We start from the raw sequence: 13,356 nt of genomic DNA, 5'->3' as shown, positions 1-13,356 counted from the left end.
CCCTCCTACACCATACAAGGTAGATTTCTTTGGATTTTCCTCCTGTACAAGAGCACTGAGCGCATCATACTTGAATCGTTGCACCTATTATTAAAGAAGATTTTACATTAAAAGACACGTTTCCTATCTTTAGGTTAATTACTTGTAATACCAGATTGACCTTTATATTGTTAGATGAATATTAAGTTGTAAGTAAAATGCATATGTGTTTATTTGTTCACAGCAGAAACAGACTTTATCAAGTCAAAGTAAAATGCACATTTGTTTATCAAATCACAGCATTATAATTTTGAGCCATTTTTTCATAAAACAAGGTGGGAGTTCCTAACAATTCACATGAATAATATTGGAGGATTTTAATCCTCACTTCAAAAAGCATATAATAGCCAAGCAATATTTTTTCAGTAGATTATCAATACATAGAGTAGCTGTCTACTCATTAGCTAACATCTCCATAGATTTTATGTAAAAGAGTGATTTACCTTGCCTAAGTTATAGAAATAAATCATTAAGAATTTTATACACTAAGTTAAAGATTTAACAGTGCCCCAACCCACAGAATCATTATGTCATAATTTAACTAAACAAAACTAAACATTATTACATACCTGACAAATAGCAAATCCAAAACCACTTGCAGAAATATTAACTTCAGTTGGCTCTACCACAGCAAGCTGAATAAAGGAAGGAGAAACATGAATAAGGCTAATTTTCCATATCTAGGTCCTGCCAAGTAGCACAAGAGATCAGTGTGATCCCTCATGAGCGCGTGAGCAATCTGTGGAAAGCTCCAAGAACTTCCCTCGGCCTCGCATGTCAAAAGCTAGGCGGGGGCGGAGGAAGTGCGCACCCTCCGAGTGCCCTCACCCCTGCCCTTGAGGAGTGCGCGTTGGCGCCCAGGACAGGTCCGCAAAGAAACAAGTCATCGCTGACCTCCCTCAGTGCCTAATCCTCTGGCCTCGCGGAGAACACAGTGACACACCATCATTGCGTAAGACTAAGTTCCTTCCTTCTTTTTACTTTGCCGTAACTCCTCTTTCTCCCTTTCCAGCCTTGACATGATCATCTTCATCCATCACCTTGGAGTTCCCACAAGGTAAGCCAGGGGGTTAAGCTTGGGGAGCTAGCACAGCCTTTCTTCCATTTCAAAGGAAGAATTCTACTGCTGGTTTTATCAGTTCTCCAGTGAGGACACGTGGTACAGCTGAAAAGAACATGGTCTCTGAAACCATGGGTTCAAACCGTAGCTCTACTGTGATTAGTAACATCATCTTGCACGAGTTCTTAACCTCTCTCCGCCTCAGTTTTATCAGGTGTACAATAGGGATAAAAGTACTTACTCCTTAGAGTTGGTTTGAGGAGTAAATGCAATAGCGCATGGAGAGAAACTGAGCACAGTGCCTGCAAAGAAGAGTCACTCAGCGGGTGTTCATTCTCCCAATGTCAGTGCCCATGTTTTCTCCTTTTCCAAAGTTTCCGTCCCCCCCTCAGCAAATTCAACCAAAGGAGTGTACTCCTTCCTCCCAGCCTCTCAACAGAGCTCTGGGAACAAATCTTTGTTGAAGTCAACAGAACAGAAAGAAAGTAGTTTCCAGAGTAAGGAACCGTCTACACAGAACTGTAAATAACCACCCCTTGTCCACACCTCTGCCATCTGGAGGACAAAGCGGTTTTGGGAGCCAATCAGAAACTTCACAGGAGTCGGTGCACTGGACCCCGTCACAGTCACTTGGATATGTGTCCTTTCTGTGTTCATCAGGGCTGCAAATTCAGACAGGGCCTTCAAGGCCACGATGGTGTCCTATTGAGAAAAGGAAAACAATTGTGCATGTAAGTGTACATCAAAGTCTCCAACGAGTAAATATAGTAATGTTTAGGACACCTGCTATCCATTCATCCACCTTCCTCGAGAGTAGAATTTTTCTTTATTCATCTTTAAATCTCCTTGAGAGGCTCCGAAAATATCTGCTGGACAGAACTGATTGTCTACAATATCAATTACCACAGATGGAAAAATGGCTAATACAGATGGGGAACTAATTTACTCCATATACACAGCAGATACAATGTTTATATCTTTGGTGAGAAAAAAAAATTAAAATGAGTAACTTAAACGTTTGACTTACGTTATTAAACGTTTTTTAAATTTATTTTTATTGTTGAAAGTATTACATAGGTCCCCTTTTCTTCCCCCATTGAGCCCCTCCTCCCCAAGTCATTAAACTTTTAAACCGCCAAGTAATTTTATGAAGTCACACAAAAAACAACTACAACCTTCTTAAAACGATGGATGGGTGGGTGGATGGGTGGGTGGGTGGATAAGTTAAAAACTGTCATCACTCACCTGAGTAGATGCAAAACCTCCCAAGCTGTTCCTCTGCCTGCTTAGCCACCTCATGACCGGGATTCCCGCAGAAAACTGCCGCTGCAGGAAGTGTGAGAGCAGCGCATAGGCCGCGACTTCAATGTCCAGGGAGCTCGGCTGCCAGGATTCAGAAAGTCCGGGCACGGATGACACCCAGAACTGCGTGTCTCCTGCAAGAGAGAATAGTGACAGTGACCGATTACAGAAAAACTACACTTTATACCATTTAAATACCCTTATGCTAGTCCAAGTTCTACATGACTAACACAAAATTTATATATATTTCTACATATGTGTGTATTTATGCCAAGCTAATAGATGTGTATTTAAACACACACATGTACACACACATATAAACATGTACTTATATGTCACTTTTTAAACTATTAAAACTTACAAATTTTCACCCTTTTCCTATTGCTTATATGGGAGGATATTTTTGGTTTTGGTTTTGTTTTTATGATTTTTAAAATTAGTTTATTTTTGTTACAGATGTTTCCCCTGTTTTCCCCATTGACACCCTCCTTCCTGCTCCCTCCCCCCCCACCCCCCACAGTCCTGTTGTTTATGTCCATGTGAGGATGTTTTGATGAAAATATTTTTCCAAAAGAAATTCCATATGTTTGGCTCTAGACTAAATAGCTATAAATTTTTTAAAGAGCATACTATATTCCAGAAGATAATGTACATAACTTTTCTAACCAGGCCATCTCCAGAATATTTTAGAATGCATTGGAAAAAAACCCTGTTCTGGGAATCTGCCATTAACCAGCTCTAATGTTCCGGGAAACTTCTCCTTTTTCATTATCTGAAAGTTGGTATTATAAGTTCAAAACCTAAGCCCCCAAGAAAAAAAGAGGGATCCTGGCCAACTCAACAGCCTTCTTAGAGATATTCCTACTAGCCCCTAGAGTAACATCCTATTTGGTGCCTCCCCCTCAAATAATACTATGAGATGATGATTCCACTGAGGTGGAATGTGTAGTAACTACCACCTAGCCAAGCAGAGATGAGGAAATACCAAGGACTGCTTCAACCTCTATGCAACACCCTTCTAGTCCCCAGCACAACAATAGGCAATAAGGATTCAATCTAACTTACTGCTAATAATAATACAATAGTATTCTACAGTCTCAGAAGTGTCAAAGTATTTTCTACAGTTATCCCTTCTTGAATTAACAGAGCTTTGAATCAGTGGACTATTTCAGCCCACTCATCCCCATACCTATCTATCCATCCATCCATCCACCTACCCCCTCACGAGCACATGCACACACACACACACACACACACACACGCACATCCTGAGTCCCTGACTATAGAGGCCATTTGGGAGGTGACAACACCTTTGGTAGCCCCTTAGCAGTCCTCATTCAAAATTATATACATATCATACCCATAATTCACTAAGAGTATTTTTTGGCATTTTTATTTCTATTAATTAGCATTTTAGTTTCCATTTTTACACATTTGCCATGTCACAGACACTGTGCATTATCTCATTTCATCCTTACAGCAACCCTTAAACTGGCGTTATCCCAGTTTTACAATTCCGGGGACTGTAGCTCATACAGGGAAGTAGCAGAGCCAGAATTTGAACCCAAGTCTCTCATAAACCAAGGTCTTAACAACCACTCAAGGTCACCAACCCAGAAATGGCATCAGAGAACACACAGGGTAACTGACATCTGGCAGAATATATCTAAAAGAAGACAACACTCGAGCCCCGAAATTCTCTAAAAAACTTGGGAACAGTGGAGGCAGCCCGGCCGCGGCATACCCATGTGATCTCTGTGCTTCATTTTTCTTCCCATTTAGAGGACGTAAATGTAACCGACTTCATATCTGGCCTACAAAACTTTCTCGCGGAATTTATGCGTCTCAGAATGCATGAGACCAATAACCTCAAAAGGACGCGCACATACCTTCCTGTTCTGCTCTCTGCATCAGCATACTCAAGGCTTCCTTGGCTCTGGGGCTCCCCGTGAGCGACAGTGCGTAAGTTGTAAGAGCTAGAGTGTAATTGTCTGAGATTCCTCTACTGAATTCAGACTCCAAAAAGTTGAGAGAGTCTTGCAAATCAAGATTCGGCTTGAAAGAAAAAAATATATTTTACCATTCAAAATAACCCAAAAATTATTTTCAAGTATCTATTCACAAAATAATTTCAGCATCTATTAAGCACCTGACTTTGTCCTAGGCAATAGGAATCAACAATGATCACTGACATTTATAGATTTGCCATGTGTTTTAAAAATAACACCGCTTTGCTCAGCCAGTGTGGCTCAGTGGTTGGAGCATCAACACACAAGTTGCAGGTTGGATCCCTGGTCCTGGTCTGTGTCGTGTAAGAGACAACCAGTCGATATGTCTCTGTCATATCAATGTTTGTCTCTCTCACTCTCGCTCTCGCTCTCTCTCTCTCTCTCTCTTTCTCCTCCCCACCCATCCCTCCCTCCCTCCCTCACACACTGTCTAAAAATCAATGGATGGGCACAGACAACAGTTTGGGGAAAGCAGGAGGGGGGTGGGGTCAGGGAAGAAGGGGTCAATGAGGGGGAAAAGGGGGAGACATCTGTAATATTTTCAACAATAAAGATTTCAAATAAAGTCAATGGAAAAATATCCTCTGGTGAAAATTTAAAAAATATTTTTTAAATAAACTGTCAGTGGAATTTTAAAAAATAAATAAAAATACACTGTTAAAGCATCAGACCGCAGACCAAGGAGTCACGGGTTGGATTCCAGCCTTGGTCGGGGTTGTGCAGGAGGCAACCAGTCGATGTGTCTGATATTCCTCCCCTCCCCTCCCCTCCCTCTGTGTGTGTGTGTGTGTGTGTGTGTGTGTGTGTCTCCCTCCCTCTCTGTCTGAAGATGAATGGAAAAATATCCTCAGGTATAGAACCTTTGCTAGTGTTTCTCCCATTGAATATCACAAATTCAAATAAAAACACATTGATCTCAGGTGTTGAAGCTCTAAATTCAGGGGAAAGTTTATCTTCTACATTGTAGCCTAGTACTGGGTGAGGAAAATAGTAGGAGCTTAATATAGAGAATGGCTGGTTTGTTTTTTAATATTTTTATTGTCTTTTTAGAGAGAGAGGAAGAGAGAGGGAGAGAGAGAGAGAAACATGAATGTGAGAGCAAAACATGGATTGGCTCCCTCCTGCACACCTCCTACTGGGGATCAAACCTGCAACCCGGGCATGTACCCTGACTGGGAATCGAACCAGCAACCCTTCAGTGCACAGGATGACACCCAACCAACTGAGCCACACTGGCCAGGGTGAGAATGGCTGGTTTTGATCAAGTGAAATGCAGTCGGCATTAAGCAGTAACAGCATCAATCATTGAGACAGCTCTGGAGCAAAATTAAGCTCATTAGCATAACTTTCTGTGTACAGTCATTCTCATCCAGACATCCATGCCCATTTAGCATGCTTTTTAGAGTGTAGGTGTATTTTGTACTAAATTAGCAGACACTATAATTGCTTCATAATATTCTAGAAATAAAAAATCCTTCACAGCCCAAATTTGATAGAATGCACTTCCAAATTCTGAAGAATTGTCTGTCCCCTAAGAAATTAACCTTTCCAATGATAAAATATGTATTGACTTATCTTACCAACAGCAAGTACAACAATATTTATATTGGAAAGCATTTTTTAGAATTCTCTTAGTTATTCTGAAAAAGTGGGTCGATATTTTTCTTTTCAGATTGCCGGATGTGGCCACAAATGCAAAACAAAAGGGTGCCCAGGGTCAGACCTCAAATGTGATGTAAAATTATGAAACTCTTTATGTTGCCAGACACGTCTGACCCATCGAGACCTACCTTTCTTGTGATTTCTCACCCATCGTTTATGAAGTTAAAGATTAAGTACCTCATGCTCCTTATATCTCAGGAGAGAAGTCACAATATAAGCTGTGAGCGTTACTGGACTTTTATTGCCACCTTGAAGCTCGCTATGAATCACTCTTCCTGGCTCCCAAAATGCACCATTGGATTTTTGATGTCCTTTGAGCCATGTATATGTTCTGTGTAACACATTCTGATCAATATCTATGTAAGGATCAGCTTCAAGGAAACATCTTAAAACGAAAGCTGACAACCTTGGTGAAAAGGAGGGGGAGGAATTACATAAAATACAATTAATAAAGTCTTCCAAATAACACTGAGCAAGAAAAACACCAGCAATAACAACACTTTTTTCCCCATCAGAAAAGTCACCAAAGGGAGCATCAGTGAAGAAAAAAACAAAAGGAAGAAAATAGAGGAAATGGGTGTTTTCTTTCCTATAGGACAGGAGTCAGCAAATTATAGCCTATGGGCCAAATCCATTTTTTGTACCTCTCCCCGCTCCACTCTCCATCTAAAAATATTTTTTAACTGGCCAGTTTGGCTCAGCAGTTGAGTGTCGGCCTACAGACCAGAGAGTCCAGAGTTCGGTTCCCGCTAGGGGCACATACCACACACACACAAAAAAAAATTTTAAATGAAGAAAGAGAGAGGGGTGAGAGAAGAGAGAAGAATATGCAACAGAGATACCATGTGGCCTGTAACACCTAACATATTTACTATCTGAACCTTTACAGAAAAAGTTGGCAGATCCCTGCTACAGAACACTCAATATTGACGTGAAAAGAATGTCAAGCAAACACTGAAATCTTTCTATTTATGAATCTGCATCCTGATCCATGCCAAAAGGAAATTTGAACCAGATCTGTTTCATCCTATAAAAGATTTAGTGTGGTAAATATTACTAATATTCAATAATATCCAGTTCTCTTTTACTTTGAAGATGCAGAGGAATTCACTTCCTTGCCTCCCTGAAGTTAAGCATGGCCATGTGACCAGTTCTGATGATAAAAGAGAGAAAGAAATGTTACACTCAGGCTGCAGCATCCAATCATGTCAGGGCTGATACTAAAGCCTGGAGCTTCCTGGTGAGGTAGGATGGTGGCAGGTGAAGCACGGGCTGCAGTGCCCCCTGCTGGCCCACATGGAAATGCAGCATGTATAACAAAGAAACCTCTCTTGTAAATAAACTATCATGATTTAAGGGGTTGTTACCACAGCATGCCCTGTCCAACCCGACTAATACAATCAGTCTTCTTCTGAGTGGAATATAGAATTGAAGATAGTACGGAGAAAGCAAGGAGAGAGAGCAATCATCCAAAATCAGCCATGCAGAGACTCCATCCTGGAGGAAACTCTAGATATCCATTACTTAATTCCATCACTGTTCAGCACACAAAAAAATAACAATAACAATAACCTTAATCAAACTACACTGATTACATTAACATAAAATTTATGTCAATCATGTCAATTAAAGAAAAAACTATATCACAATCACCCAGTATTTTAAACTGATTTTTCTTGTCAGCCCGACCATCATCATGTGGTATTTTTCTTTCTGCTTTTTCTGCCAAAGGAGGATTTATGACCTATCTCTTATAAACTAAAACACTTACTTCATTAGTGTTTTAAACTCATATTTTAAAAGGAGAATCTCTTTTACAGCCAGGCTATGGGAAAAGCAGCCTCAGAGCCTGTATATACAACACATCTGTCACTTTCATGGCCATCGTGACCTCGTGAGAGCCCATCCCATGACAAGGATATGTTCTGTTAGGCAGAACACTTACCAGGTGCTCCCAGAAGGGTCGTCATTCCCAAAAGCACTGAAAGAGCCATCATCCCTTTGATAGAGAAGTTCTCTCTGGTAACCTGAAGACACCGAAAGAGATAATCAATGTAATCAACTTGCATTGAATGGAAGTTCTAATCATGCATTCATATTGAGGAACACGGGGAGAGAATGCGAAAGAAGACGTCAAATCAGCAACTAATGTTGACTGCTTTCCATGTTAAGTTCTGTGGAAAATGCAAAATACCAGAATTTCTCAAAAGCATAATGCATAAAATAACAACTGTGATATCCCCCACATTAAAGTAAATTTAGAATGCTATAACATAGACAACAATTCCAGCCACTCAAAAGCAAGCAAATTAAAGACAGAGTTTTATTTAACTCTGGGGTTGTCTCTCCAGTGGTTTCAATGCTTAGTCACCTAAAATTGCTAGCTAGCTAAGAAAAAATCTAGAATATCACAAGTAAAGTTTAAAGCTAAAACTGAGTGCAAAAATGCTTTCTCCTTTTAGGCCAGCAATGGAGGGGGTTGGAGAAATGGGGGATTGTTAAATAGTCGAAGACAATGCCTCTAAAATATTTTGGCCATGACCAACTGAGATAAACCAAAGACCAACTGGTCTGCTCACCATGTCAATTCTAAGTTCTCACTGAAAACAAACAAACAAAACCTTGCTGGTGACAATGAAGTCTCACTACAGAAGTAAGCTGGGGAGGGGGCTAAGGTTCATGTGCCTGCTTTAACAAAAACAGATGTTTCATATTTGCAAAGCGATGCTCGCAGATTTCAAAGTCTAGTCAGTCAGAAATCATAGCCCAAACACTCGAGATTCACCAAACAACCCACGACAGATTAACTTGCTAAAAATGAAGTTAAAAAGCAATAATTTATCCTTAAAAGTCAAGCATGAGCAAGAGTCAAGAACATTTCCATCTCCAGGTACCATCACTGATTCTCTGATAACCACGAATTCTTCCAGAAAATGTCAGGATTCCGCTCCAGGCAGGGGAGGGCACACCTGAGCCTGGCAGCCGTCAGCATTTGTAACATGCTGACTTCAACCCCTAGTAAATTCTAGTAACAAAAATTTTTACTTTATGAATACCACATTTTGGAAGCATCAATAATTATAATTATTCATATTTGATTACCAAACATGAGCGTTAATATTTTTAAATTACAACTGATCTGCTCTTGCCACACCCCACGTTTTTCTCCACAAGCCTCTCCACAAGAAACCCCAGATCTGAGGAGCCGATTTAAGCTGCAGTAAGACAAAACATGCAGAAAACAACACACTTTCATGGTGATCTTTAAGACCTATGGTAAAAGAAATATAAAGCACATTTAAATGGTGACAGAATTTTGCTTAATTTGGAGACGAGAAGAGGGTGTTAGGTTATACTCTTTATGTTTAAAACTAAAATTTTATGGCACCGCAATTAAATAGCCAACTTTCATCCAACACTGTGGGTCAGGAACTGTTCAAAGCCCTTTTCAGGACCCACTCACAACAACCCTATGAGGTAGATGCTGGGATTATCCTTTTTAATTATTTTCTTTTTAATCCTCACCCAAGAACATTTTTCTATTTATCATCAGAGTGAGAGGGAGGGAGGGAGAGAGGGAGGAAGGGAGGGAGAAAAGGGGGGGGGAGAGAGAGAGAAACATCGACATGAGAGAGACACATCGACTGGTTGCCTACCGCACGACCTGACCAGGGCTGGGGATGAACCGCAACCAAGGTACGTGCCCTTGATGGGAATCAAACCCGAGACTCAGGCCAAGGCTGGGATTATCCCTTTGTATAGATGATGAAACTGGAACTCGAATACACCCTGTGCTAAGTCACACAGCTGGTAGGTACTGAAACGAGGCCTTAGCCAAGGTCTGTCTGCAAAACTGCTGTTTCCTATTCTTTCAGAGACTTTTTTTTTTTAAATTTGTTTTTCTGTATTGATTTTAGAGAGAGAGGAAAGGAGAGGGAGACAGAGATGGAACCATCGATGAGAGAGAACATCGATCGGCCGCCTCCTGCATGTCCCCCACTGGGGATCTGGCCCACAACCTGGGCATGTGTCCTGACCAGGAATTGAACCGGAGACCTCTTGGTGCGTGGGTCGATGCTCAAGCACTGAGTCACACCAGCCAGGCTCAGAGAGCTCTTTCAATGACGTATGTATATGAAAAGTCCTTAGCACAGCACCTTTTCCATGGCAAGCTCTCAATAAGCAATAGGTATCATTTCATTACATGGACAGAAGGAAGACTTTCCAACCAGCCAACTCTGTTTTAATGTTGATAAATCTGACTACAAAAAAATTTGTTTTAAACTTTTCATGTCATAGCACACTATTAGCAAAGTTAAAAGACAGATGATGAATTAGAAGAAAATATTTGCAGCACATAGAAACAAATGGCTAAATATCCCTAATATTAATATACAAATTTTATGTCTATGTTTAATTTATTATAACATTTATTTATATATATATAAAGAACATTTTTAAGTTTAGAGGAAAATATTTAAAATTCTGTAAGAAAAAAATGAATAAAAGAACAGACATTTTATAAAAAAAAACAAAGAAAGATGGAACTTAACATAGGAAAAATATTCATCTTCACAGTAGATGACATGCAAATTCAAGCTACCTTGAGGTGCCATTTCTCATCCATCACATTATCAAAAAGTCAAACCTCGACCATTCACTCTGTTGGGGAGGCTGTAAGGAGTACTCATCATTGCTGGGGGGATTTAGATGATACAAGTGCTATGTAGGAAAATGTCTACACCTTGTGACTCAAAAATCCCACTTCTAAGATACTCTCCTGAAGAAACACCTCCAACAATACAAACATATACATGTAAAAGTTTATTCACTGGAGCATTATTTGTCATTGCAAATATATTGGAAGTAACCGAAATGCCCCCAAATTAGACACTGGTTGAATAAACTGCAGACATACACACAATGCAGGCCCAAGCAGCTGTGAAAAACAGAATGAGGACTATTTCTCTGAACTGATGTGTAGTAATTTGCTGGATATATTATTAAGTGAAAAAGGCAAAGTCTAAAATAGCATATATAGTATACTACCTTTCATGTAAGAAAAAGAAACAAGAAAACATATGTGTAGATGTTCATTTCTGCAGAGAGAGAGAGAGAGAGAAAAACTAGAAAGTAAGGAAGTATTGCCTGTAAGGAGTAGGGAGAAGGGGTACAAGAGGCACAGATAACCTTTGCATATACCTTTTAGAATAGGTTTGCCTTTTGGAAGGATATTAATGTTCTACATGTTCAAAAAATCAAACAAGAATGAAAAAAAGTTAAATGATAGGCATTTCATATCATACTACTTTAGTTCACTTTAATATGTTTTTAGTTTTCATATAACCTTGACAAAAAAAAAAAAAGTAAAATCTCTTCCTTTTACAGAGCTAGTCAGGGATCACAGAGGAGCAGAATAACTGTCTAGTCTTCACAGAGGAAATTAGCAAAAGAGTCCAAGACATTCCCCTCAATGTCCAATTCAGGACTAACTCCAGCAGGTAGAGTTTAATTGAACCCAATCTGACAGAGGGGAGGGGAGGGGAGGGGAGGGGAGGGGAGGGGAGGGGAGGGGAGGGGAGGGGAGGAGGGAGGGGTAGGGGAGGGGAGGGGAGGGGAGAGGGGAGGGGAGGGGAGGGGAGGGGAGAGGGGAGGGGAGGGGAGGGGAGGGGAGGGGAGGGGAGGGGAGAAAGCAGAGGAGAGAAGAAAGAAGAAGAAAGAAAGCAAGGAAGGGTCCAGGCCCTCCATCACTGCAGGAGGCGCTCCTGTGAAAGGAAGAACCACCGTCCAGAAGAAGACCCTGTGCCTCCAAGCCCCAAAATCACATCAACAACTGCAGTTCCAAGTATGAGTTATTGTAAAACAGGTCAGAGATGAGCTCATGGAGATGAGATCAGTGCTTATGGAAATTACCCCTCAGGTGGCTGACCTCCAAAAGCCCCCATTAACATCAACAACTAGCACCATTCTTCTAGCAGGGGCAGCCAGCCCAGAGGAGGGGAGGACTCTCGGACAATCTCCCATTGGGGAGTGCATTTCTTGAGCTGGTTTAGATAAAACTGAGAATCTAAACCACCAGCCCTGCTCCCAGGGCAAAATAGAGGAGAGAATCAGAACCTAAAGAGAGGAGCCAGCAGGACTGTCCTGGAGGGAGGGAGATTCCCGTCCTCATCTGAAAGCATCTTGGGAGAACCCTCGGTGGCCCATCCACAAGTCACCCATGCCGTACGCAGAAGGGACATTGTCGGCTCAGTCCTAATGGTTGTCATTAATACAACAACTCAGTGTTCGAGTGCGGTCACCCAACTTGGAGACTTTTCATCATGACAGGTGAGAAAGGCAAAAACATGCTGTTCTCCAGAAGTTTATGAGAAAGTAAGAGTATAGCCTTTAAGTTCGGAGTTTTATGAATAGCTCTTGGGTTAGAAAGTAAAAATACTGCATAATCAGAATTCACAGACACTGACAAATAAAATACAGAAGAAGTCCACATGAACTGCCGTTTATAACGGGCCAGCAAAGACCCACACGCGCTGGGTCACGACTCTTCTTTGAAATAGCCACGAATGTAAAATATTTACAATGCATCACAGTAAATATGAAAGTACTATTCACAGAAACACACAAAATAATGTTCTGGATGTGGTTTACCTCAGGAGTCAAAAATCACATATAGATTAAAGGAGTAAAATCAGTTCCCTATGACTATATCACTTTCTCTGGTTTAAAAAAAAAAAAAAAACCTGGTAAAAATATTCTTTGTACTAAAAGATAAATAATCATCAACAACTTCTTCCTCTCTGTGCCATGAAATGGAAAATGAGAACTTGACCAGGTTTTCGGTGACATCTTCACTATTACCTCTAGCCATTCTTGCGATGACCAAAGGTGGCATCAGACTTCTGAAACCTACCTTTCGCCTGTTTTTATGTCAACAGAGAAAATATAATGTGTTTTCAACTAAGCCCGGTCTGAGTCTCACTTGAGAAACTGCGCCGCAGACACTATGATTTAAATATCTGAGGAAAACAAGTGTTTTAAATCTCTCGTTAACAGATTCAGGTCCTTATCAAAAACAGCTTTCATTTTACAGTTCTAGCTTTCTTTTGACAGCTCAGGACACTTCACTCAATGATGTAGCTGTTGTTTTGACCAAAAAACAACGGGTTAGGTTACAGGGCTCCTGGGCCAAGCATGATTTAAGTAAAACAATGCGCTGTTCATAAATGACATTTAAATAATATAATCATGACTCACACCAAAGCCACTTTAATTTCTTAAAAA

General features: G+C 40.6%; 1 protein-coding gene across 1 annotated transcript in view; it reads right to left on the bottom strand.

Moving 5' to 3' along the window:
* The window catches only part of CD109 (CD109 molecule), a 110,869-nt gene that overhangs the window by 8,512 nt on the left and 89,001 nt on the right, over nucleotides 1-13,356 (bottom strand). Inside the window, exons 24-29 of the mRNA XM_036249359.1 lie at nucleotides 8,018-8,099; nucleotides 6,250-6,478; nucleotides 4,291-4,456; nucleotides 2,345-2,535; nucleotides 1,646-1,801; nucleotides 609-674 (exon numbers count right to left, since the gene is read on the bottom strand). Coding sequence (XP_036105252.1) covers nucleotides 609-674; nucleotides 1,646-1,801; nucleotides 2,345-2,535; nucleotides 4,291-4,456; nucleotides 6,250-6,478; nucleotides 8,018-8,099 — 890 coding nt within the window. The remainder of the gene's footprint in view (nucleotides 1-608; nucleotides 675-1,645; nucleotides 1,802-2,344; nucleotides 2,536-4,290; nucleotides 4,457-6,249; nucleotides 6,479-8,017; nucleotides 8,100-13,356) is intronic.

Source organism: Molossus molossus, unplaced genomic scaffold (genome assembly GCF_014108415.1).
Source record: "Molossus molossus isolate mMolMol1 unplaced genomic scaffold, mMolMol1.p scaffold_m16_p_8, whole genome shotgun sequence".
NCBI classification, from domain to species: domain Eukaryota; kingdom Metazoa; phylum Chordata; class Mammalia; order Chiroptera; family Molossidae; genus Molossus; species Molossus molossus.
This window is presented reverse-complemented; position numbering and strand designations above follow the sequence as displayed.